At 46.6% G+C, this 24,583-nt stretch overlaps 1 protein-coding gene across 1 annotated transcript in view; it reads right to left on the minus strand.

Moving 5' to 3' along the window:
* Window positions 1-24,583, minus strand: part of MYO10 (myosin X) — a 238,375-nt gene that overhangs the window by 1,986 nt on the left and 211,806 nt on the right. Inside the window, exons 27-40 of the mRNA XM_005672397.3 lie at window positions 23,703-23,946; window positions 21,170-21,265; window positions 16,620-16,713; window positions 15,535-15,590; window positions 13,561-13,703; window positions 13,103-13,297; window positions 11,943-12,100; window positions 9,155-9,278; window positions 7,881-8,178; window positions 6,661-6,868; window positions 5,462-5,598; window positions 4,512-4,632; window positions 3,125-3,577; window positions 1,111-1,302 (exon numbers count right to left, since the gene is read on the minus strand). Of these exons, the coding sequence (XP_005672454.2) occupies window positions 1,111-1,302; window positions 3,125-3,577; window positions 4,512-4,632; window positions 5,462-5,598; window positions 6,661-6,868; window positions 7,881-8,178; window positions 9,155-9,278; window positions 11,943-12,100; window positions 13,103-13,297; window positions 13,561-13,703; window positions 15,535-15,590; window positions 16,620-16,713; window positions 21,170-21,265; window positions 23,703-23,946 (2,519 nt within the window). The remainder of the gene's footprint in view (window positions 1-1,110; window positions 1,303-3,124; window positions 3,578-4,511; window positions 4,633-5,461; window positions 5,599-6,660; window positions 6,869-7,880; window positions 8,179-9,154; window positions 9,279-11,942; window positions 12,101-13,102; window positions 13,298-13,560; window positions 13,704-15,534; window positions 15,591-16,619; window positions 16,714-21,169; window positions 21,266-23,702; window positions 23,947-24,583) is intronic.

A 24,583-nucleotide genomic window follows, 5' to 3' on the forward strand; every position in this document is an offset into this window, starting at 1 on the left:
GCTTGCAGTAGTTATTTCAGATGATGCGTTCACTGTCACCCCTTCTGGCCTGTCCCTCCTGATGGCCTGCATCCTTGTGAAGATACCCCTACTGACTTCCATTTTTCCCTGTTCTCTCTTGGACTCCAATCTCATCCCACATCTCTGTAAAAGCACTGTTATTGTTACATATCATGCCCAAAGATCCTATGGCAGTTCCCTATTGTCTATGCAATGGACCAAACCCTGCAGCCTGCTCCGGAGACCCTCCAGTGGGAGGCCCCCATCTTGTTTCAGCTCCATGACACCTCCTGCACCACATCCTTGTCCAATCACCGTCTCCCAGCATATCCTCCCCATCACTTAAACCAACAGCCGAATGGGCAGCATGTGATTCGTGCCCATTTCCAATCTTGAGGTGTTAGCAGCTCCCTGTGCAGAGACCCCAGTGGGCTTCTTGTATTATCATCACTATTACCGCCATATTTTAAGCTCTGGAACAGGATGGCATACATACATAGAGGGGTGTTTTGTTTGTTTTTCTTTTTATGGCCACACCTGTGGCATATAAAGTTCCCAGGCGAGAGGTTGAATTGGAGCTGCAGCTGCCAGTCTATACCACAGCAACACAGGATCCAAGCCTCATCTGTGACCTACATCACAGCGCACAGCAATTCTGGATCCTTTAACCCATTGAGGGAGGCCAGGGATCAAACCTGCATCCTCATGGATACTAGTCAGGTTCTTAACCTGCTGAGCCACAAGAGCAGCTCCCAAAGAGATAGGTCTTTTTTGCAATTTTTTTTTTTTTTTTTTTTTGCTGGCTAGAATCAGCTCTGTCCAGAATGGTCTGCCCCTTGCTCCCTCCTGCTCTGTGGACATGGCCGGATCCAAGTTCCCCCAGATGCCATCCACTGTCACATCATCTAGTAATTCTGCCAAATGATACCGAAGAAATTTGGGGCTGTCCGATTTTTGGCCCGTGAGAAGCCTGCAGCTGGGGAGGGACCACCAGACTGTACCTTCCTATGTCTTAAAGCAAAATATCCAAATAAAATTTGTCAAATTTTAGGAAACGGGGTGTTGCTTTTTTATTTTGCCAAGGCCACAGATGAAAGATTCGCCTCTTACCTCACTGGTTTCAAAGAGCAGCTCCCTCTCATCGACGACAATCTTGTATGTGTTGGCGAGGGGGGCCCCAAAGGAGAGGATGTGCTCGTATTGGAAGACTTCCAACGGCCTCCCCTCCCCACGCTTGTAGACGGAGACAGCGTCCGCGCTGACGCCCAGCCAGAGGTCCTGGGGAAAGCCGCCTTCCTTGCACTGGTGGGCGAGAGTCAGTGCAAGGGTTGTTAGGTCATCAACGTTAGAAACAGAAACAAGAGAGGCTCTAAGTCAAGGACACTGCACGGACTATTAAACACATTCAACGTGTCTTCGTGCCTGGGGGGGAAGTGAAATACAGCTGTCCTGAGTGATTTCTGACTGGCTGATCCCGTGCATTTGGGGAACCCTCACTGGTAAATCCAACATCTGGCCTGCATGCCCCACATCTCAACATCATTACCTGATGTTGTAACAGCCACCTGAATCAGTAGCGTGGAGTTGGCAGTAGCTGCGGAAATTGACAAGGAGCCCCCCAGCAAATCAAGCAGCCTGAGCCAGGGCTACCCTCTTCTATCTCTAGTTCTGCCTCCATTCCTATTTTCTTTTTCTTTTTACGGCCTCACCTGCGGCATACGGAAGTTCTCAGGGTCGAATCGGAGCTGCAGCTGCCAGCCTACACCACAGCCATAGCAATGCCAGCATCTGCAACCTACGCCGCAACTTAACCACTGAGTGAGGCCAGGGAATCAAACCCGAATCCTCATGGACACCATGTCATGTCCTTAACCTGCTGAGCCACACTGGGAACTCCAAGATGATAATTTTTCAAATAAAACAATCTAGGATCCCATAGGGAAATTCCCCAAATTTGTGCTGGGCAGTTTTGGCTTCTCTTATTAAACAACACAGGACAAGGAGCAGCAATGACCAGTTGTGTGCACAGTGACTGATCTAACTTGTTTAACAACAGACTTTCTTGCACAATCAGCAGTGGAAAATAAGAGCCAGGACTTGTACTTAAAAACAAATGTAACTGAATCAACCCACAGAAAGACAGCATCCAATGAAAAGTCATGAAAGGATCCTGGAACAGATGCTCAAGAATTACATTTTTATAGCGCCTCATTTAAAAGTCATGAAATAACATGCTGATTGACTATGATCACAAGGAAAACAGACAGGGGTTGTGGCCAACTTAGTGGTTTAAGGGTAAATATTTTAGGTTTTGTGGTCTCTGTCACAGCTATTTAACCCTGCCATTTTAGCGTGAAAGCTGCCTGAGAAAAATACATAAAGGAATGAGCATTGCTGTGTTCCAATAAAACTTTATTTACAAAAAGAAGGCAGGCAGGATCTGGCCACTGGGCAGTTTGCCAAGCCTTGATCTAGATCAGTAATAAGGTTTTCTTTCAATAAATGGTTTACGTTTTAAAAAAAGGATATGAATCCGTACTAGGTTGACGTGAATTTTAGCCAAATTCCAACTGTGTAACAGAAATTCCTCCCTACCAACAGTCATGGGAAAAAATAAAAATCCAAGTCTATCCCAAATTTCTAATTTTATGTACAAAGTCCCAAAAAACTTTAAAAAATTAATGTAGATTTTTACCAGCACTTTTTAACTGGATCTATAGCTTGAATAACATGGAGTTGGAAGTTACTTAAGAATAAGTGGCATCTTGTCAGCTCCCTGGTGGTCTAGCAGTTAGGATGCAGCACTTTCTCTGCTGCAGCCCAGGTTCAATCCCTGGTCTGGGACCTGAGATCCAACATCAAGCTGCTGCACATTGCAGCCAAAAAAAAAAAAGAGTGACATTTAAATTTTCTGGTCGCTTCCAATATTAAGAAAGTATTTACTATAAAGGAGGACATACACCTTGGGTAGGTGGTGGGGGTGTTAAGGGTAAAATGTCAGGGGCTCTAATAGAAGAGGGTAAGACAGTCCAATGTTGGGCCTGGTCTGCCCTCCCTATGAACTTGACCACGGTCACACTGACTCAGGTGCAACCTGGGCCAGGAAGCAGCAGCCAGCTCTTACCTCCACATCAAAGAGCGTCGACCCGTACCCAGGCCACTCCTTGATCAAGGCCATGTACTTGGCCATGGCCTGTTCCTGGCTCATCCCCTGAAACTTCTTCCACTTGTCCATGATGCTGGCTCGTGCCGAGGACACCTCCTCCTTGACCCACATGTCCAGCATTTGCTCCTCCTCCACCTTCTGGCGCACGGCGGCCCCTGTCCGGAAGCTCCGCCGCAGCGTCCCCTCCAAGAAGCTTGTGCGCCTCTTCTCCAGCCTCTCGCTGGGTGTGAAGCTCTTAGTGGACTGGCTAATGCGGGCCTTGAGCCTCTGCAGCGAGTAGACCTCCTCGAGAGGCGGGACGGTGGCGTGCAGTGTGTAATCCCCCTGCAGGTACTGTAGCCGCAAGGCAGCCAGCACCTGCAGGTTCTCCTCGGGGGCTGGGTAATGGCCGCGGATGACGGCTTCGTGGGCCTGCAAGCAGGTGGGCGAGAGCTTTAGGGGCGCGGAGGGATGCTTGGCCAGCTTGCTCCCTTGGCCACTTGTGCCTAAGCCACCTTCTCAAATGCCACCTTCCCTAGAAATTGTACCCTGACCCCCCCCCCAACCTTTGCTGTTTTAAATCCCTCCCTGGCACGGATACCACTGAACACATGTACTTTATTTCTTACTGTCTCTCCCCTCAACTAGAACAGTTCCTGGTATAGGAGTTCAAATAATAAGTGTAGAATTTCATTCTACAACTGAATGAAAGAGCAGCTGACCCTGTCCATGCTGGGAAGTCCACTGCCACGTGTGATGTCTTGCCCTTTTTAAAAATTAAAAAAATTTTTTTTATTAAAGAGATGCTGCACTTCCATGTTTACTGTAGTTCATAACAGCCAAGATATGGAAACCAGCTAAGTGTCTATTAACAGATGAAAGGATAAAAGCATACATACACACACAATGGACTACTACTCGGCCTTGAGAAAAAAAGGAAATCTGTCATTACGAATATTGTATAATATCCCTTACATGGGGAATCTAAAAAACCAAACAAAGCGAAAAACTGAACTGGAGAAAACAAGAATTAAATAATGGTTACCAAAGGCTGGGGGTGTGGTGAAGGGATGGAAGAGAGGCTGTTTTTTTAGGGTACATGCTTGCAACGAGTAGGTAAAGAAATTCCTGGAGATCCCATATAAAGTGCAGGAATTAGAGACCACAAAGCTGTACCATGTATAAACCTTAAACCTGCAAAAAACACTAGACCTTCACTGTTCCCCTCACTAGAACAAATACAACTCTGCGCCTCGTGTGATTTCTAAGGACAGGCAGCTCATGTCCGCACAGGGAGGATGGCGCGTGGTCTATGGATGGGTTTCACCCTCGCTCGCCTGCAAAGGAACCAGAGAGCTCCATTTACCTGTTCGAACATAAATGCAAATTCCACGCTGTCTTTCGGCACGTTGTCTGTGTCCAGGAAGCAGTAGAGTTTAAAGTAGAACTTCCAGGGCTGGTCACCCACGTCTGATGTGGCAGCCAGCCTACAGACAGAAGTTGAGAGAGACTCAGAAAGCAAAGCAAGAAACGGGCCAGGGGTGGCCCACAGGTGTATTCTCTGTAACAATTCAGACACCCTGTGCTCAGACAGAGAGGGAGGAGATGGGGGCGGAGGGAGAGAAAATATAGCCGGATTGACACTCCTTGGAGCTCCCCGCTGATTTTGTTTACCCAGAGGCCAAAAAAAAGCTTTTGTCCTGGTTTCACTTGAAGACAGCAAACAGGCAGCCTTCAGTTAACCTGAGCTAACAAGTATTTCTGAATGTCCCAGTCTGGTTAGCCCCAGCTAAGCATTATGCTGAATCCAGAGGAAAAAAGGAAATAAAGCCTCTTTCTTCATTCCCTCTAACAACTCTCAAGCTATAAAAAAATATTAAGAAAAATGGACAAGAACATCAGGGAGGCTGTGTTTACACCAGGGAGTATCTTTTGTGTTACTTGGGGGGTCTGAATGTTGTAGATAAAAAATGGGGTTTGAAGAATTAATAAATTGGCTTCTACCTACTTGCCTGGCTTCAAAGCCAATGAAAAGTAAAATCTAAGAATCAGAAAATTCCAAGATAAAGAGTACACCAGGGGACGGAGAGAGAGAATGGGTCAGAGGAACAATGATGGGGTGAACGATATTTGAGGAAGAGACTTGATATATCTAGGAACCAAGGGGAACAGGCTAACAGAGGTCGCGTGTGAATTAAATATGCTTCAACACAAGGTGAGATGCACGCTGAGGCCGAAACTCAATAGACGTTCAAGCCCTCCTGCTCTACATTTCTTTTCTCAGATCTGCTGACATTTCTGGTAGAAGGAACTTACTTTTCAAACTTTGCCAACACATCCGCTACGATGGTACGGCTTTCGATGGCTTTGTCGACCTGTCCATTGTACTCAAAGAGCGCGAACATGTTTCTGCTGTCCTCCATGGCCAGGCCTCGGATCAGCTTCTCCACAACCTGGAAAACATGAGGTCTTCAGCCTCTGAAGCTGGGGTTTCACAAAGCGCCTTGTCAGAGCCCAGACGGAGCTGCAGGCAAAAGTGAGGGTCCAGGCAGCCTCCTAACACTGCCGTGTGTGGTTACCCAGCATTTCGGAGGTGCTATTTTAGGAGTTTCCTGGTGGTGCAGAGGGTCAAGACCAGGTATTGTCACTGCTGTGGCACAGGTTCAATCCCTGGCCGGGGAACTTCTGCATGCCATGGGTGCAGCCAAAAAAACCAAACCAAAACAACCAAACCAAAAACCCCCAAAGGGCTGTTTTCCCTGGTTCTCTTGAAATCAGCTATATCTCTTCCTTGTCAAAAAGAATGTAAGGTATTTTGCCCACTGGTTGGAGTAGACACTGGGCCAGTTTCTTGCAGACCCATGTTAGTAGGAACAGTGCAAGAAAACTGAAGCCCTTTTGTCTGATAAATTCATGAATAATGATTTACACTGATATTTCTCTATACCAGATTTTCTGGGTTTTATTGAACTATTCCTTTCAGCCAATTGGCTTTATAATACTAATTTAATTTGAAAAAAGAAAGGAAGGACTCCCGTCATGGCACAGTGGAAACAAATCCGACTGGGAACCATGAGGTTTCAGTTTCGATCCCTGGCCTCGATCAGTGGGTTGAGAATCTGGCATTGCAGTGAGCTGTGGTGTATGTATGTAGCTCCGATTCGACCCTTAGCCTGGGAACCTCCATACGCCACGAGTACAGCCCCAAAAAGCAAAAAAAAAAAAAAAAAAAAAAAGGAAATGTGTTCACCTGACCCAATGTTCTAGATAGATCTTTGGGTGGCAGACACTTTACTGCAGAAGTGATAGATAAACCCTTGTCAGAGCAGCCATATCTGAGGCAGCGCCTCAACTGTTTCTCGGATGAGCAGGATTATGTTTTGTTTAATGAGCAGCTGCATTGTGCAAACCACAACTCTGCACAGGGCTTGACCTAACCACACAATTTTCCTGACGTAAGCAAGCACGTGGGCAGCTGGGCCTCAAGCAGAAAGGCAGGACGGCGTCTCCCTCACCTCCCCAGCTGTGGTGTGGGAGTTGATGGTGATCTTGCAGGAGCCGCCGCCGTGGCAATGCACCGTGGACGTCATCTCCTGCCTATGGATCAGGGCTTCTATTTCATCCCGGGAAGGCACAAACTCCCTGCATTTTGTTTTCTTCAGAGATTCGTAAATGAAGAGGGCGTATTTTTCCATCTCGGTTCCTGGAAACTGTTCCCGTATCCTAGGAGACAGACACGAGCGGTTAAGTTGCCAGACTGTGGACAGGGCAGTGGGCTCCAGGGAGCTGGGCGGCTTCCACGCGCCGCAGACCAATGGGGTGAGCGGGCTCCAGGGTGGGCGGAGCCAACGCCGGCCACTTTCGGAGCTCGTCCTGTGTGGGCTTAGTTTCAAGAAAGGGAGGGAGGGAAGGAGAGAGAGAAAGAAGGGAAGAGACAGGAAGAAAGAAAAGGCAGGAGGGAGGGAAGAAAGGAAGGAAGCAAGCGCGGAAGGAAGGAAAGTAGGAAGAAACGAAGGAAGAAAAAATCAGAAAAAAAATGAAGAAAAACCATCCCTAAGACCAAGGGAACTCAAGTCTGGGAGCAACTCGTGCTCCCAGGTACAAGAGCCACGAGCCTCACAGTGTCAGAGAAAAATTATTTTCCTATAGTTAATCAGAATCTGAATCAGATGTTTCTATCTGTGGTCTTCTGTTTTTTTTTTTTTTTTTGCTTTTTCTAGGGCCGCACCTGTGGCATATGGAGGTTCCCAGGCTAGGGGTCTAATCGGAGCTGTAGCTGCCGGCCTACACCACAGCCACAGCAACGTGGGATCCGAGCTGCGTCTGCAACTTATACCACAGCTCACAGCAACGCTGAATCCTTAATCCACTGAGCGAGGCCAGGGATCATACCTGCAACCTCATGGTTCCTAATCGGATTCGTTAACCACTGAGCCATGACGGGAACTCCCCAGATGTTTCTATCTGAATCATCGGTTTGATATGGAACAAATAAGCCCCCCACCCACCCAGTTTATAGAGAGTAGTAATTCAATGGTTCCAATGTCCTACACATAGGGACACTACATGTGAAGTGATCTGGTTCCTGGAACGGGCCTGTGTGGCTTAGAGAGGATGTCTGCCACCCCTCTTCCCACTAGCTAGCTGCCCAGGTGACCCGGGCCACACCAGGTGCCTGCTGCTCCCTCCACCCACCCACCCCTACATGAGCTGCATTCTCCCCCCACCCCCGCACCTTCTCAGGTGGAACTTGAGGTACTTGAGGATACTCCGGCTGGGTAGGAAGGTGCAGCTCAGGCAGGTGAGAATCTGCCAGCTGCATAGGTTGCCCACACTGCCTGGGTGGGGCACCTTGTTGGTCTGTTTAATGAGCTGGCAGTACAGCTCGTCCCGCAATGGCCGGAGGTCGTGCCCCGTCTGCAGGATGCCCTGGATGATGGGAACGGGGTCAGACATGGACTCCAGCTGCTGCAGGGAGTTGAATATCTTGATGGCTTCATCCTGAAGTGTTGTGTAGCCTTTGTCTTTGAGCACTAGGAAAAGCAAGACAGACACGAGTCACACAAAGAGTTCAGAGAAGGAACCTGTGAGCAGCTGACAAGAGGAAGGAATGAGGACCAGACCATTTCAGCATGCAGTTCTAAACAGAGGTGGGCAAGTAAGGGAACTATTTTACCAGGCAAAACGCTTACTTGAAAGCAGGTCTGTTGCAAAAGGGGTTCCACATTTGGAATAAAAGACAACTGTTTCGGATCTGGTTCTCTAGTATATTAGGGCTACTTTGAGCTCATGGGGAGTGCTGGCATTTTAAAAAATTTTTTTAATTTTTAAATTTTATTTATTTATTCTGTCTTTTCAGGGCCATACCCGCGCAGCATATGGAGGTTCCCAGGCTAGGGGTCCAATCAGAGCTGCAGCCGCCAGCCTACACTACAGCTCATGACAATGCCGGATCCTTGACCCACTGAGCAAGGTCAGGGATCAAACCTGCGACCTCATGGATAGTATTCAGATTCATCTCCACTGAGCCGTGATGGGAACTCTCGCTGGCATTTTTTTTGGAAGTGAAGTATACCTGATTTGTAATATTGTTTAGTTTCAGGTGTAGTACACTGTGATTCAGTAATGTATATATATTCTTTAATATAATATACAATATATACAATATATTCCTAAAATATATATCAAACAGTATATATATTTTATATAGTAATATGTATATATATTTAATATTATATAACAATTATATAATATAGAATAGAACGTGTAAGTAATACACTCTTTTCCAGATGTTTTTCCCCTTACAGGTTATTACAAAATACTGAGTAGAGTTCCCTGTGCTCTGCAGCAGGTCCAGGGTGGCATCTATTTGGTATGTAGTAGTGTGCGTATGTTAATCCTAGTCTATCCTTTACACAACAATCCTGGCATCGCTACAACCAACCAACGCTAATACAGCAGAGCTAAAGAGTTAACAGGGCACCCGCGCCAGCGTCCCGGTGGACTCACAGTTAAGGTTGATGTCCCCGTAGGGCAGCGGCAGGAGCGGGGAGTGCAGGGGGTGGTGGGTGTGGCGCAGGATGGGGTTCCGCTTGTAAATCTGCTCCACCACGTCGGAGTTCAGGCAGTTCTCCTGGAGGATAATGGAGCCGTTAGAGAAGGCCCGAGGGTTCGTTGTAAGAAGCAGGTACCCAAAAGAACAAAGCCCCTTGTATTCTCCTGTGCGCCAGTGCGTTTCACAAGCCACAAAGCACCTCCAGCCTGAGGTGGTGGGAATCCACCAGGAAACACCTCATGCACCAGGTACCCACAGATACGGCTAAAGGCAAATCACACATGTTTTTCTTACCTCGCTCATTCTTTCTTTCATTTGCATATATTTTCCCAGGTTATTTAAAGATCTTCCCTCTGAAGATTATATATACTTAAAAAATTAATTTAAACTTCCCTTACTAATTATTTAGGCATAAATTATTTGGCCAAATCATGTTATCTTTTCTTTTTTGAAATTTTTTTTCCACTGTACAGCATGGGGACCAAGTTACACATACATGTATACATAAAAATTAATTTTTAATTATTTCCCCAATGTATGTTATCTTTAATCCATTTAAAAATAATTTTGCTAGTTCTCTCATTTGTCTTTTGAGTCTTCCACCTGAAAATGACGCATCAGTAAGTTATCAGTGAGACTGTTCTTTCCTGAGTCTCCTTCCTCACTCCTGACATTTAAGAGCTCCTTTCAGAGAATTTCATCATGTATTTATGTTCCTGAAACATTAATCTGGGATCTGAAAAAGCCAAAGGTACTTTCAGAAATTGAAACAAACAGAAAAGTTGGAGGAAAGGCAATGAATCATTCTATCATGGTAATTTCATTTCTACTACAAAACTTTTTCTTTCTTTCTTTTTTATGGCCTCACCTGTGGCATATGGAAGTTCCCAGGCTAGAGGGTGAATACCAGCCTACACCACAGCAACGTGTGATCTGAGCCATGTCTGCAACTCACATCATAGCCTGTGGCAACACCAGGATCCTTAACCCACTGAGCCAGGCCAGGGATTGAACCCCCATCCTCATGGACACTATGTCAGGTCCTTAACCTGCTGAGCCACAATGGGAACTCCTCTACTATGAAACTTTTTCAATAACACCCAGTTGAAAAATCAGGAAATAAAAAAGTTTTAGTTACTTGAAAAAAATTGGTATCGACTTGATTAGGGCAGTTTGTCTCATTTCTTAGAAGAGTTGCTTCATCTCTAAAAAGTCTATTTACTCTTTTAACCTCTGATTTCCAGTGAATTAGTACATATAAGGGCAGATAAGATATGGCTTTGAAGAGAAAGTTCAGTTGATAATGGGTTTTTTCCCCTCTTCTCTCTCACAAGAAAGCCTCGAACATTAATTTTTTTTAAGACTAGAAATGACACCATTAGGAGTTCCCATAATGGCTCAGTGGTTAACAAATCCGACTAGGAACCATGAGGTTGCGGGTTCGATCCCTGGCCTTGCTCAGTGGGTTAAGGATCCGGCATTGCCGTGAGCTGTGGTGTAGGTCGCAGACGCAGCTCGGATCCCGTGTTGCTGTGGCTCTGGCGTAGGCCGGCAGCTGCAGCTCCGATTGGACCGCTAGCCTGGGAACCTCCATATGCCATGGGTGAGGCCCAAGAAATGGCAAAAAGACAGAAAAAATAAAATAAAAAAAAATAATAAATAAAATAAAATAAAAAAATAAAAATGACACCATTAGTTTCAAGTGCCCTGGGTTCCCTGGACAACTCTGAAGTTTGTAGGTTAACTGACTACCTTGTAGGAACTCGGCTCCAAATACTCAGAAAACATATCACTTTGGAATCAAGAGGCTGACATGTGACTTTGGTAATAATATACTACGGACCTGTTAGACCCTCTCCCACCTTTACAAAAGTGCAGTTTGTCTCCTGGATCTGATTTATTTATTTATTTTTTTTGATGCTCATCAGTAAAGACTCGCCTCACTATCATTCTGGCATCTTTTCTGTTATTGCTCCAGCAGTTTTCCTTTATACAGGGAACCTGCCTACATGAATAACCTGGAGGAACAGCGTAAAAATAATCTCTTTGACCTGGGCCTGCACCAGGGGCTGGCCAGCTAGGTGAACAATGCAGCCGGAATATTCCACGCCTCTGTTTCCACTCCTGGGAAATGTGTGTGGTGATCCTTGTTTACGGCTGCCACCGAATCACTTGTTTGCTCATTCATTCATTCAACGGACACTCAGAGCAAACAGTCTTTATAATCAGACCATTATCATTTAACAAGATCAGTGTTGGTCCAGAGAGCTGGGAACTTCTTTCAGTTCAGAGGCATCTGATAAGCCTCCCAAGTTTTCTAGACCCATCTGGGCTCTTAGTGAATCCATGTGTGTGGTCTCAGAAGCATACGGTAAAAGCAGAATTACTGTGTTACTCCTAGACGGTCTCCAACCTGGGCTCAAGAGGAACCTGTGACACACCATGTCCCTGTGATCAGGGAGCCCTACACCCCAAACTATAGAGCGCTGTCCCTCTACTTACACAGCCCAATACCTGGGTTTGCCCCAGAGGCCCTCGCCAGAGACAAGATGTTTTTATCTTAACATTTCACCCGTGGCCTGGCACTTAGATTTTCAAAAGCCAGGATACACAAACACAAAATTAACCCAGAATTACCTTTGATTATAGAATGAAAATGTATTCGACTATGCTGATGCCCTGCTGTGCCAAGGGTGAGAATCTGTGGGCTCCCGTGAACCATGCCAGGGCTCCCCCTCTCACCTTGATATCTTGAATCAGCTGCTGGGTGGGGGTGTCGATAGGGGCCTTGGTGTCGGTCACGTTTTGAATGGCGCTGGACCACCTGGTGGCCTCGTTGAGCAGCTTGGTGTAGAGCCGATAACAGTGCTTACGACCATACACAGTGATGTTCCAGTAGCCTGTGAGAGCAACACACACACACACACACACACACGTGCCAGCGTTAACCTTGGGGACCAGGGTGTCGTCACCGTCCTGCAGTCCCAGAAATCTAGCGCCCCTGTCATCTCCACCTGAGCCCCTTTATTACACAATTCAATAGCGACCTGCTGACTTCCCCCACATGCCTTGTGCTGTACTGGGTACCCAAAGACACATGTAGTTCACAGTTGAAAGGGCAAGATAAACATTAAAATTTTAAGCCTGGGATAAAACACACAGCAGTATCATCTGCTCTAAAAGAAGGAACAGACATAAGCTAAAGTCCTGCTCAAGGCTCTGGAAGCAGAGTGAAAACTCTTCCCTCTGATCTTTCTCCCTCTCTATTGCTCCTTTTTTATCCCCTAAGATTCTCCCTTCAAAAGAAACTGTTCATGCAAAGTGAGCAATTCACGTGTTCAGAAACCAGCTGAACGTGGAATGGAGTGATCCCATGAAACAATACGTGCCTTTTTTTTTTTTTTGAATGGAGTAACTATATTTAAAAAAGCATAAAATCACAACCGGCAGCAAAAAATATCAAAACAATCTAGAAACATAATGACAAAAGGAAAAAAAAAAGAAAGCTGACGTGACCCACTTTTTTTTTCTACGAGATTATATTCACTGACAGTCAGGATTTACCGTTTTTAGGCTCATTGTGACTCTTGGGGGACAATGGTGAGAAAGGCAAAAACACAAGCATAGAAAAATAAGGCTTCCTGCAGGAAAACCTTTGTTTGCACTTCACTGCCCTCAAAAGAATCTTCTGGCAACTCCATAAATCAGGACCTCTTTAATATGGTTTACTATGGTTCACGGAGCCAGCCATGAACGGCCTCAGAAGATAAGCCAGGAAAAAAAAAAAAACTTTGGGGCAAAGAAGGTACAGACCCTAGGTGGGACTGTCCTTTGCTCTGAGCACACCCAGACCCCCCCTGACTGGACAGGCCCTGTTTCAGGCCAGTGCTCGTACCCCTCACCTGTCTCTTTGAAGATCTTCTCATCTGGAGGGACCACTGAACAGAGGCTGTTAAGGACCAGGGTACCCAATTTCAGCGCATTCTTCTCTGAGCTCTTATAGTAATCCAAGGAGTTATGGGTGAGCACAAACCACCGCTTCTTCAGTTTCAGGGAAGACATCTTCGGACTGTTTTTCACTTCTTTGTGCAACCACCCTGGAAAGAAAGACGGAAGGGTGAATTCCAAACCATCAAGAGAAACAGCCCCCAACCAAGTCAAAATGTGCACAGAGCTTCCAGATGGGTCATGTTTTTATGGAGTTGTTAGAAATGGACCCCAGAGTTTCTTGGATGATTTTTTAAAACAACTTCGAGAGTGAAAATTACTCAGAGAAGGGGTGCAAGATGGAAACGCGGCAGACAGCCGTGTAAAGAAAAAGAGAGCTCGATAAGCAAAAAAGGGCACAAGTGGCTGTCACCTCTCACTATGAATTCCTGGCCCTCCACTCTGGTGTCCCCCTTGGATCTCTGCAGCAGCGTTATCCAGTGGTGCATCTCCTCCGGTGTGTCCGCGTTGCAGTGAAGCACCCGATTGGCCGTAATGATCACAAATGAATTGGGTCTGGGCGGTGGGGTGAAAAGGAAGCAAAAGCTCTTAGCGCCACTGCAATCGTCAACCTCCGTTTGAACCAAGATTGAATTGAATGCCTTTTTCCTGGCATACGGGTCATGGGGCGATAAAAACGGCAGTGCTATTTGTATTTCATGTTAAGGCAAACCCTGCTCATTTCTGCAAGTTTATTTTATGCCTCATTAACCTTTAAACTTGGAGGAGCAACACATTCTGAAGGTCCTGGAAGGGAAAACATTTCTTCATGCAAAATTTTCCAGATGAAACTGTTCCGGGAAGGCTAAATAAGGTGACCGCAGGGGGAAGGTTTTTTTTTTGATGCCTCTCCAAAGTAAATTTCTTCCTGCCTCTGGGTATGGCCTTGGATAATATTTCTGTGGGTTGGTAATGAAATGTCAGACACTAGCAATAGAAGGTCAGTAAATAGGTGCAAGTGGAACATTTTAGACCCTTGATTATGCCTGGTTCAGAGAGCCACCTGGGTCCACATATTCAAAGCAATCTGACAAGGGGGCATTTCCCAGGCAGGGATACTATAATAATGGAAACTTACTTTCTCCTGCATCTCTTTTCACCTGGCAATGCTCGGAGCCTCTCACAGGCTCCTGTCCACACTAACTCTTAATCACTGAAGCTAGTGACTCACCAACTTCTTGCAAGTTTTCATATTTTATTCTATTAATGTTTTACAATTAGAGCTGATTTACAATGTTGTGCCAGTTTCTGCTGTATGGCAAAGTGATCCAGTCATACATACACATACATTCTTTTTCTCATATTATCTTCCATCATATGCTATCCCAAAAGAGTGGATATTGCTCCCTGGGCTATATAGTAGCCGCTCATTGCTTATCTATTCTAAATGGAATAGAGTCTTGCAAGTTTTCACATGTTCACTGAGGTTAAGTGCTGCAAGAGTTCAAAGAACAGGAAGAGCGACAGGGCTGGAGTAGGGACAGACAGGTGCTCCTTAAAAAGAACAAGGTTTTGCTATGGTTGGCAAAGGAAAAGGGGGGCATTTGAGGAAGAGAAAAGCCTGGGAAGGGATGTTCATAGGGCCAGCCTGCCAGAGTGAACAACACATGCATGTTCACAGTTCCTGAGCCAGGCATAAAAAAGGTGCATGTAACTACTAGAAATAAGGAATCTATGCTTCAGAAGAACGCAGTCAACGGTGGGGTGACAGACACTCCAGAAATCTCATTCAGCCCATGAGAGGCTACTTGTCCTTGTCAGTTTGAATACATTTTTGTTCATTCTCTAAGGCAATGTTATTGAAGGCAGGAGTCAATTTTGATTCATACTGAGGACTCCTAAGCGGCGAAACAAAAGAGAGAGGATAAAGGTGAAGGTCACTGGGTACAAAGACTCCTGAGACCATCTCTGAGGATGATCTGCCTTCAAACGATAAAACCAAAACCATGCCACTTTAAAGGCACAGATAAGGTGTGTGAAGGAAAATACATGTTTGTGGTTTAACTTATTATGTCCTGTATAAACTGCCATTGATACCCATTTCAAATTCATTATTCAAGTTTAGAAAGGGAACCTACACCCACCCTGATGACAGATACAGGCATTTTCTTCCTCTTTGAATCCCGATTTTGTCCTTGGATGACTAAGTGAGGTTTCTGTGGTTTGCCCTGCCACCCCAAAGGTGCCCAGAGAGGAAGACTTTTGCATGAGGTCAAACGGTACAAAGAAGGAAGTCTCCGGATTGCTGGGGCTAACCAGGTGGAAGCACCCAGCCCAGAGCACAGAGCCTGTGGGCGCCTGCAGGTAATCAGCAGTCACTTCTGTTACGAGTCACATCCGAGCTCACCTATCAGGGCTGTCGGAAGCACACACGGAATCAATCAGCCCCACATCCAAAGTGCCCTGGAAAGGGGTGAAAAAGAGAAAAACTGAGAGAACCATCCCAGTACAGTGCACAGCAATGATAACATCCTTGGCTGACTCTCTAAACGGGCAAACAAAAAAGCCTCCTTCTTTTTATGTTAACTGCAAAATAATAGTTATCTAAGGAAATCGCCCCCTTCATTTAGTACAGACAGCCTCTAGACAGGGCAAAAGCTACTGTCCATTCATTAAATAAAGTACCAACTCATCTTTCTGTCTTGTTCTTAAAATACTTTCATCAAGGGTATAAAACTTCTTTCAACTGTACAAATATTCTGATTTATCCTAAGGTCTAGCATTAAATTTTGTACTTAGGAAATAAAATCAAACTATTTCTGAAATTTGATTTTGTGGCTGTGGCTGTGTCTGTGTGCCTAGGACAGAGTGATGACAGAAAGAGTATGATTCAGAATTCACTAAATCCTCTGAAGAAATATGTAATGGGCTTCCACGATTTCATCAAAATTGGGAGTTTGGGGGGGTCCTTTTAATGGTTAGAGGTGGGAGAATTGTAATCTATGTCTATTTCTACTCTTGCGTAATTTACTCTGCTTTTCTGCATGGTTTTTAACCAAAAGGTTCCTATTTCTCTTTTTAATTATTAAGCTATCATTTATTTAAATAAAGACTGTCTAGGAGTTCCCGTCTTGGCTCAGTGGTTCACGAACCCGACTAGCATCCATGAGGACACAGTCTGATCCCTGGCCTCGCTCAGTGGGTTGAGGATCCAGCATTGCCATGAGCTGTGGTGTAGGTCGAAGATGCGGCTCAGATCCCATGTTGCTGTGAAGATGTGGCTCAGATCCTGTGTTGCTGTGGCTGGAGGCTACAGCTCTGCTAGGACCCCTAGCCCGGGAACCTCTATGTGCCGCGGGTGTGGCCCTAAAAAAGAAGGAAGGGAGGGAGGGAGGGAGAAAGGAGGGAGGGAGGGAAGGAAGACAGACTGTCGAGAAATTCCCCGTTTCTCGGCCTCCGGCAGCACACCCCAGCCCCTGGAGGCTCACGCACCACAGCGTTCTGAGGGTTGGCCTGTTCATCATGCATCTCCCGAATCTCCTGGTCCGTGGATGCGTGGACTTGACTCAGCACGCTGAACCACTGGCTGTGGGGGGAGAAGAGAGTGACTGTTAGGTGGTGGCCAAGCTCTGCATTTGCGGAAACAGTGACGCCCTTCTGCACATCCTCTGGGAAGGTGACATCCCCTCTGAGCAACCTGGCTTTTCCTTTGCCTACTCCTCCTGGGGAGACAAGGGTTTTGTACTACCAGGAGCAAGGTCGGAAAAAACAGCCCAGATACCTCTAAGTACCCTCTGATGCAGCTGCTGGTCAAGAGAAGACCCTTTCCTCTGGCCCTCAAAGACTCTTAGAGGCATTTCACGATGATGATAATGGTTCCCAAGAAAATTAGCAGCAAAAAATGAAATCCTGGAGTTCTGTTGTAGCTCAGCAGTCATGACCTGGACTAGTATCCATGAGGAGTAAGGTTAGGTCCCTGGCCTCGCTCAGTGGGTTGGGGATCCAGTGTTGCTGTAAGCTCATGGAGTAGATCACAGATGTGGCTCAGATCCTGTGTTGCTGTGGCTGTGGTGGAGGCTGGCAGCCGCAGCTCAGATTCAACTGCTAGCCTGGGAATTTCCATATGTTGCAGGTGTGGCTCTAAAAAGACAAAAAAAAAAATAAAAACCAAAAAACCAAAAAATGAAATCATCAGTTCTATCCAAAACACTTAGATCAAGGATCTTTACTGGAGCTCCCTGGTGGCCTAGTCCTTAAGATTTGGCACTGTCACTGCTGTGGTTTGGGTTCGATCCCTGGCCTGGGAACTTCAGCATGCCACGGGCATAGCTAAAAACAAAACCCAAAAGAGGATCTTTACTGAAGGTATTATTTATAATCTAGGGAACATTCAAGTGCCTTCTCAGTTTTCAGAAGTGAATTCCAAGGTAAAAAGGCCAATAATGTAAGAGCATCGACTGAGGATGGCCACTTAAGATCTATTTTCTCGGAGTTCCCATCGTGGCGCAGTGGTTAACGAATCTGACTAGGAACCATGAGGTTGCGGGTTCGGTCCCTGCCCTTGCTCAGTGGGTTAAGGATCCGGCATTGCCGTGAGCTGTGGTGTAGGTTGCAGACGCGGCTCGGATCCCACGTTGCTGTGGCTCTGGCGTAGGCCGGTGGCTACAGCTCCGATTCAACCCCTAGCCTGGGAACCTCCATATGCCGTGGGAGCGGCCCAAGAAATAGCAACAACAACAACAACAACAAAAGACAAAAAGACAAAAAGACAAAAAGACACCTGATAGGATTTCTACTTAAGCGACTAAAACCAGAGGAGAGCTGGAAAGAGAAAACAATTGCCTGAAGTAGAAATTATTTTGAACAGAGAACTCTTCTATCTTCATTTCAAATGTTTTTTCGTACTTCCAGCCTCATCACAATCAGATAACAAGGGAAAACATGTCCACTCCAGAAAAGTTAAGGAGAACAAAAGTCATGATGCAGCTAGAAACAATACATGCTTAGGGAAAATGATCATGAATATCCATCCATCTGTCAGTCAGACCATCCATCTGTCCATCCATCCAACATTTATTACACAACTACATGTGACGGAGCTCCCATGGTGGAGCATCGGAAACAAATCCAACTAGGAACCATGAGGTTGCAGGTTGGATCCCTGGCCTCGCTCAGTGGGTTAAGGATCCGGCGTTGCCGTGAGCTGTGGTGTAGGTCGCAGACACAGCTCAAATCTGGCATTGCTGTGGCTCTGGCGTAGGCTGGTGGCAACAGTTCCGATTAGACCCCTAGCCTGGGAACCTCCATATGCCACAGGTGCGGCCCTAACAAGACAAAATACAAATAAATAAATAAATAAATAAATAAAACCCAATAACTACACATGAGAGGTACCGAATGTGAAAGAGATGCTAGTACCTCCTCCTCCTGTAGGGGACTGATGAGACACATATTGTGTACATATGTACACACACACACACACTCCTATAACTAAGGCAGAGGAAAAAGTACTGAGTATACAATGGATATTTAAGTAAAAAATTCACACCTACATTACGTAAGTCATGTAAGTTGTTTACAGCAAGGCAAAGCAAGGCACTAAAATCTATCTCCTGTGATTCTTGAAGGAAAAAGACGTAACCAAGAGCTTGAAAATACTCAGGATATATAGACTTTGAAGGAGACCAATAGCGACATCTTAATATGAATTTGTTCTTTGATTCTGGCTAACCCAAACACAAGACTTCAGTCACTGCTTTTTCCAAGCTCAAAAATATCTCCAATCAAACACTGAACAATACATCCATTCAAAATGCAGGCCACATGGGAGCAGACACACAAATAAAATTTGCTATGCTTTCCATCTGTACAGGTGACCCCTTTAAACTTACAAATCTCTCCTCCTAAATCAAGTACAACCTGGAATCTGAAAGGGAAATTTTAAAAATGTGTTCTACTGGCCAGGGCAAAAAGTCCTTGGCTAAAATATTCCAAATGTTAAATTTAGCAGGTTCATTATGGCACAAACCAGACAGGACAGCTGCCAAATGCTGGGCCTATAATTCAGCTGAAGAGCTCTGGGCATATTCCCTGGACCACAGAAAACCACACGAGGTCTCTGAGCGTCCCAGACGGAATGATGGGGCTCTAATTCCAGGTCTGCTTGTTTTTCCAGTTTGTGTCATAATTTATGGATCCAAGCAGGGTTTTAGTTATTTCCCATGGGAAGAATGATTTTCTTTGCCTTTCGTGCTGCTACCTTGGTATAGTACCCACAGAGACATTCTAAGGGCAAAGGGTCATAAGAGCCCCGAGAACTGGCTAGAAGATTCTAGTGATTTCTGGGCTGGAAAATAAAGACCACAGGTTGAAGGATGCCCCCTCATAAATTAGAAGGGATTCGCTGGTGTTGCTCAGGGTGGATGACAGGCACTTCCAATGTGACCCTACAATCACAAAGCAGCAGGAAGAGACAAGAGAGATGCTCCACTGTGTGACCCTGTGATGTCAGGCGGAGGAACCGACAACAGTTCTTCATTTTCTGCCACATCTCAGCACCATGATGGAAACCAAGGTCCAGAAAAGTCAGATGACTTGGCCCAGTCCATGAGGCAAACCACCACCCTCTGAGGTCAGTCCAAAACCTTAGCTCCTTGGAGTCACGGCTCAGCAGAAAGGAATCTGACTAGTATCCATGAGGATGCAGATTCAATCCCTAGCCTCGCTCAGTGGGTTAAGGATCTGGGGTTGCTGTGGCTGTGGTGTAACCCAATGGCTACAGCTTTGATTCAACCCCTAACCTGGGAACCTCCATACGCTGCAGGTGCGGCCCTAAAATGACCAAAAAAAAAATCTAGGCTCTTTAACAAGGTTTCTGCCTCGGTTGGAAAGAAGTGACCCTGCACTGCTTTACAGAGCACGCCACCCTTTCTCTGCAGCTCAGTCTCCGCCTCTGTACAATTAGCAAACAGTAACAACACTGCCGCCCTGGAGGGCTGTATGAGAATTAAATGAGTTAATATAGGTGAAGCATTTTAGAATACTGCCCGGAAGCTCCTGCTCTGGTTCAGTGGGTTAAGGATCTGGTGTTGCTGCAGGTGTGGTGTGGGTAGCAGCTGGGGATTGGATTCGATCCGTGGCCCAGGAACTTTCATATGCCACGGGTTTGGTTAAAAAAATTAAAAAAGGGTAATACAGAAACTTGATACTTTATGCCATGGATGGGGCTGAAAAAAGAAAAAAAAAAACTGCCTGAAATATAATAAGTTCCCTCGTGTTAACTATCTCTTTGAGCCGACGGAGTTCTTCAGCATCCCGGCCTCAAGCACCCGCCCGATGCCTCAGCACTAGTGCTTATGTAAGTAGCTAGTGGTTAACGTTTCTGCTTTTTCAACTTTTCAACACACAGAAGCTGCTCTCCTTCACAGCTCAGAAGCTTCCAGAGGGCGGCTTTCAGCTGCGTGTAGCAGCATATGCTGCTAGTGACAAAGTGACAAAGGCCTGAGTGGAAATAACAAGGAGTCTGCCCAGTGGCCCTGAAGTGGGAAATCCATGTGCCCGCTGTAGCAGACACATTCTTCTGGTGAGAGAGTCCCCAGGAGACAAGTACATCCATCTTTTCTGACTTTCAGTTTTTCAACCATTCTAACAGAAAAACCCAACTAGAAAATCAACTAAAATCTTTTTTTTGTTTGTTTTTAGGGCTGCACCCAAGGCATACGGAGGTTCCCAGGTTAGGGGTCGAACCAGAGCCATAGCTGCCGGCCTACGCCACAACCACAGCAACATGGGATCCAAGCCACATCTGCAACCTGTATCACAGCTCACAGCAAAGCCAGATCCCTAACCCACTGAGCGAGGCCAGGGATCGAACCCGTGTCCTCATGGATACAAGTTAGGTTCGTGAACCGCTGAGCCACGACAGGAATGCTTCGACTAAAATCTTTTCAGAGCTGGCAGGCTCAACCGTGATTTGTGTGATGCCCAGGCCAGCAGGGGAGTGAGGATGTGGTTACGACCAAGGCGACGGCACCGGAGCTCACCTGGCGTCTTCCGGGGATTCGGCGATCAGGTGGAAGGTCCTATCGGCCATGATGATGTCGATCCCATTCTCTTTGCTGGTGTTATCAACGATCTCTCTGCAAAGGAACAGGGGCACCAACCACACGTCAGGGACAGAATTCTTAATGAACGAGAAAAGAAACTTTGTGAAACGAAGGACTGAGTTAGAAACTGTAACTGAAAAATCAGATACTGATACTTTAGCCTTGGTTTTCGGCTTTTAGACAGGATGGAGACCCTTGTGGCCTCTAGGGGGAGCCAGGCTCCACTTCGCTGCAGAGAGGGAGGGCTGCTGGGTGTGGGTGCCTTGTGGGGGCTGTGTATCATTGACTTCTCTAGGAAGGGGCCCCGCTTCTTCCACTGGCCCCCCCAGGCCAGGCCCTAGAGTGCAGCCTCCACTCTGCATGCACATTCCTCTCCCTCACCCCACCACCCCGATCAACTGCTCTGCAAAGGAAAGGCCCCCACAACAGAGCCCAGTCTGGCCTGAGCTTTCCCCCTAGCTCATCACAGCTTTCCATCAAGGTTCAAGGCCTCAGCTGACACCTCTGACTTGACCTGAGATGGGGACATTAATTTCCATTAGGGGGTGTGGGGTGAAAAACAGGATTGGGGTTTCTGAATCTCAATTCCATCTTGATCGCATCTTAACGCTCTAAACAACACTGGAGGTTTAAACTCAGTGGGTGAGGAGAACAAGATCAGGGCAAAACACAAGCAGCAATTTTCATACAACACCTAGAAAACAGGCTTACAGAACTGAGGGAGCCGTAGAAGAGACAGACATCAGATTTACACGATGAGATCCACCCCCTGGACGCTCTCAGCCTCCTGGCACTTGTGGATGCCCTCCTACTGGGTGAAGTGGCACCATCAGGGTCTGGAGGACTGGGGGAAATACCCTGGGGGACACAGAGCTGCGCCAAGCTGTGAAAACTCGTAGGACTCAGATCCAAGTTCCCACGAACTCATCTCACTACGGAACATGGGCTCCTAAAAATCCCCAAAGGGGCAGCCTCGATACGTCCGATACTCTGCTGCCTGCATTTCACTATTTGTCCTTAAAATTAAATGCATATAAGCCTTTCCTCCCCTGCTTTAACTCTCCACTTTTTGACAAGTCATTTTCTTTTTTTTTTTTTTAATTTTTATTTTTTGTCTTTTGTCTTTTTTAGGGCTGCACCTGCGGCATATGGAGGTTCCCAGGCTAGGGGTCTAATTGGAGCTGTAGCTACCAGCCCATGTCAGAGCCACAGCAACGCCGTATCTGAGCCTTGTCTACAACCTACACTACAGCTCACAGCAACGCGGGATCCTTAACCCACCGAGTGAGGCCAGGGATCAAACCCGCAACCTCATGGTTTCTAGTTGGATTCATTTCCACTGGGCCACAACGGGAACTCCACTGATTAGTCATTTTCTAAAGTTTCTGATGCTGCCTGAGGAGGAAGCGTTATGTCATCTTCAGGTCGCATGACTTCAGGGGTTAACGCAGTCTCTCAACGCTTGTTTTTACCCGTTTTCTAAATACGTATGGTTGCTGTTTGAGTGGAGATGGTGTGCTTAGTAACCAGTTACCCATGAAAACCAGCCGCCCCTACGTTCCCAACATTTTCTGAAAACTTTAGTTTTTAATAAAAATAATAGGCCCTCTTCAGTTCTAGAAGAAGGTGGCAGGAGGGATGTCTCTGGTGGCTCAGCGGGTTAAGATCCAGCGTTGCCACTGTTGTGGCATGCGTTTGATCCTGGGCCCCAGAACTTCTGCGTGCTATGGGTGTGGCCCAAAAAATGTGGCAGAAAAAGGAGGGGTGTTGGGTTCACACAGCAGCTCTGTTTCTCTCATCGCTGAGCAGGAAGAGGCTAGTACAACCAACACAGGTGGAGGGCAAATGATTCATTTCAAAACACACCTCCGACCGGCTGTCTGCTCCCCATTTAGCCATCTGTTGGCTCCAGCTGGATGTGGGGAAGAACTAGAAGCGAGAGGTGGACCCATAAAAGACGTCCTGCCAATAATGGCTCAATATCCACGCCAGGATTCTACGTGCAGCCAATCACATTTCCAATGAGCTTGTTACAGTCCAGGTAGCATCTTACAAACCAGAGCTGTGTGTCTGACTTGACGACAAAAGTGACTTTTCAGAGTTCCCGCTGTGGCACAATGAGATTGGTGGTGTCGGGAGCCCTGGGACGCAGGTTTGATCCCTGGCCGGGCACAGTGGGTTAAGGATCTGGCATTGCTGCAGCTATGGCTTAGGTCGCAACTGAAGCTTGGATCGGATCCCTGGCCCTGAAACTGCGTATGCCACCGGATGGCCCAAAAAAAAAAAAAAGTAAAAATTCACAGTGAAGGCTTATCTCCCCGGCTTCCTCATGATTCCATCTACTGAAGGGAATGAAGAGGGCCCAATGGACACCTCCGAACACCTACTGCTGAGGAGAACTTGCCCCCAACAGCTTGCAGGCGGGAACAGAACTGACAGCCCAAGCCCCAGCCCGGGATCAGCAACATACTTGGCCGTGCGGACCTCCACGGTGCCCTTGAGCTTCTCCTCGCTGTCATTCTCGAAGTACATCAGCCTGGCCTGGCGGAGGACGAACCAGCGCCGCTTCCAGTTCCTCCTGGACAGTGTGGAGGAGCCGCCGCCCTTCTTGTGCAGCCAGCCTTGCTTGAGGGCTTCCTGCTTGGAACGGAACCACAGGAAGGTTTCGTCCTTGAGGACACACCAGCGGCGTTTCCAGGAGTTCATGAGGCCACCTGTGCCCCCAGGATTGGGTTTGGGGGGGTGGAGAAAAGTCTGTCAAATGGGATGCTAAGATCAGAAGGTCTTGGGGTTCAACCCATCCTTAACCTCGCCCCAAGTGACCCGCCTTCAGTGACGATGTTGTACTGCTGGCTTGTGCCCGAAAAGCTCTAGACAGGCATCAGAGGGGCTTGGTTAGATTACACAAGAGCCCTTCCCTATTTCCAAAGCAGTTCCTCCTCACTTAGCTAAGAAATTATAGCGAGGAGCTAACAGCAAGACCAGTCAAGGACCCAGGCACCAATCCATTGGTGTAATTTCTTTAGTGGACTCAACCCAGATGCCATAGGGGGAGGGACGGGGGACCGTTTCCAAGTGCAGGCCTACTTAGGTCCCCAGGATCTCAGGGAGGGGAAATTAGCTTAAAATATGTCTAAGTTTATATATGTTGTCCCTTTTTAGTCACTGTAAGAAACAAAATTTATCAGTGACTCACTCCAGACTTCAGTAATCAACTCTAAGTTACATAGAGAAATAAAATGTGGGTTTTTCCAATAAAACCCTTTTCAAAGAAAAGCATTATCGTCATCATTATCTGAATGAGATTGATCTGTATAAGGTATAAAATTTAGAACACGAGGAGTTCCCGCT

The sequence above is a fragment of the Sus scrofa genome, chromosome 16 (assembly GCF_000003025.6).
Source record: "Sus scrofa isolate TJ Tabasco breed Duroc chromosome 16, Sscrofa11.1, whole genome shotgun sequence".
Classification (NCBI taxonomy): domain Eukaryota; kingdom Metazoa; phylum Chordata; class Mammalia; order Artiodactyla; family Suidae; genus Sus; species Sus scrofa.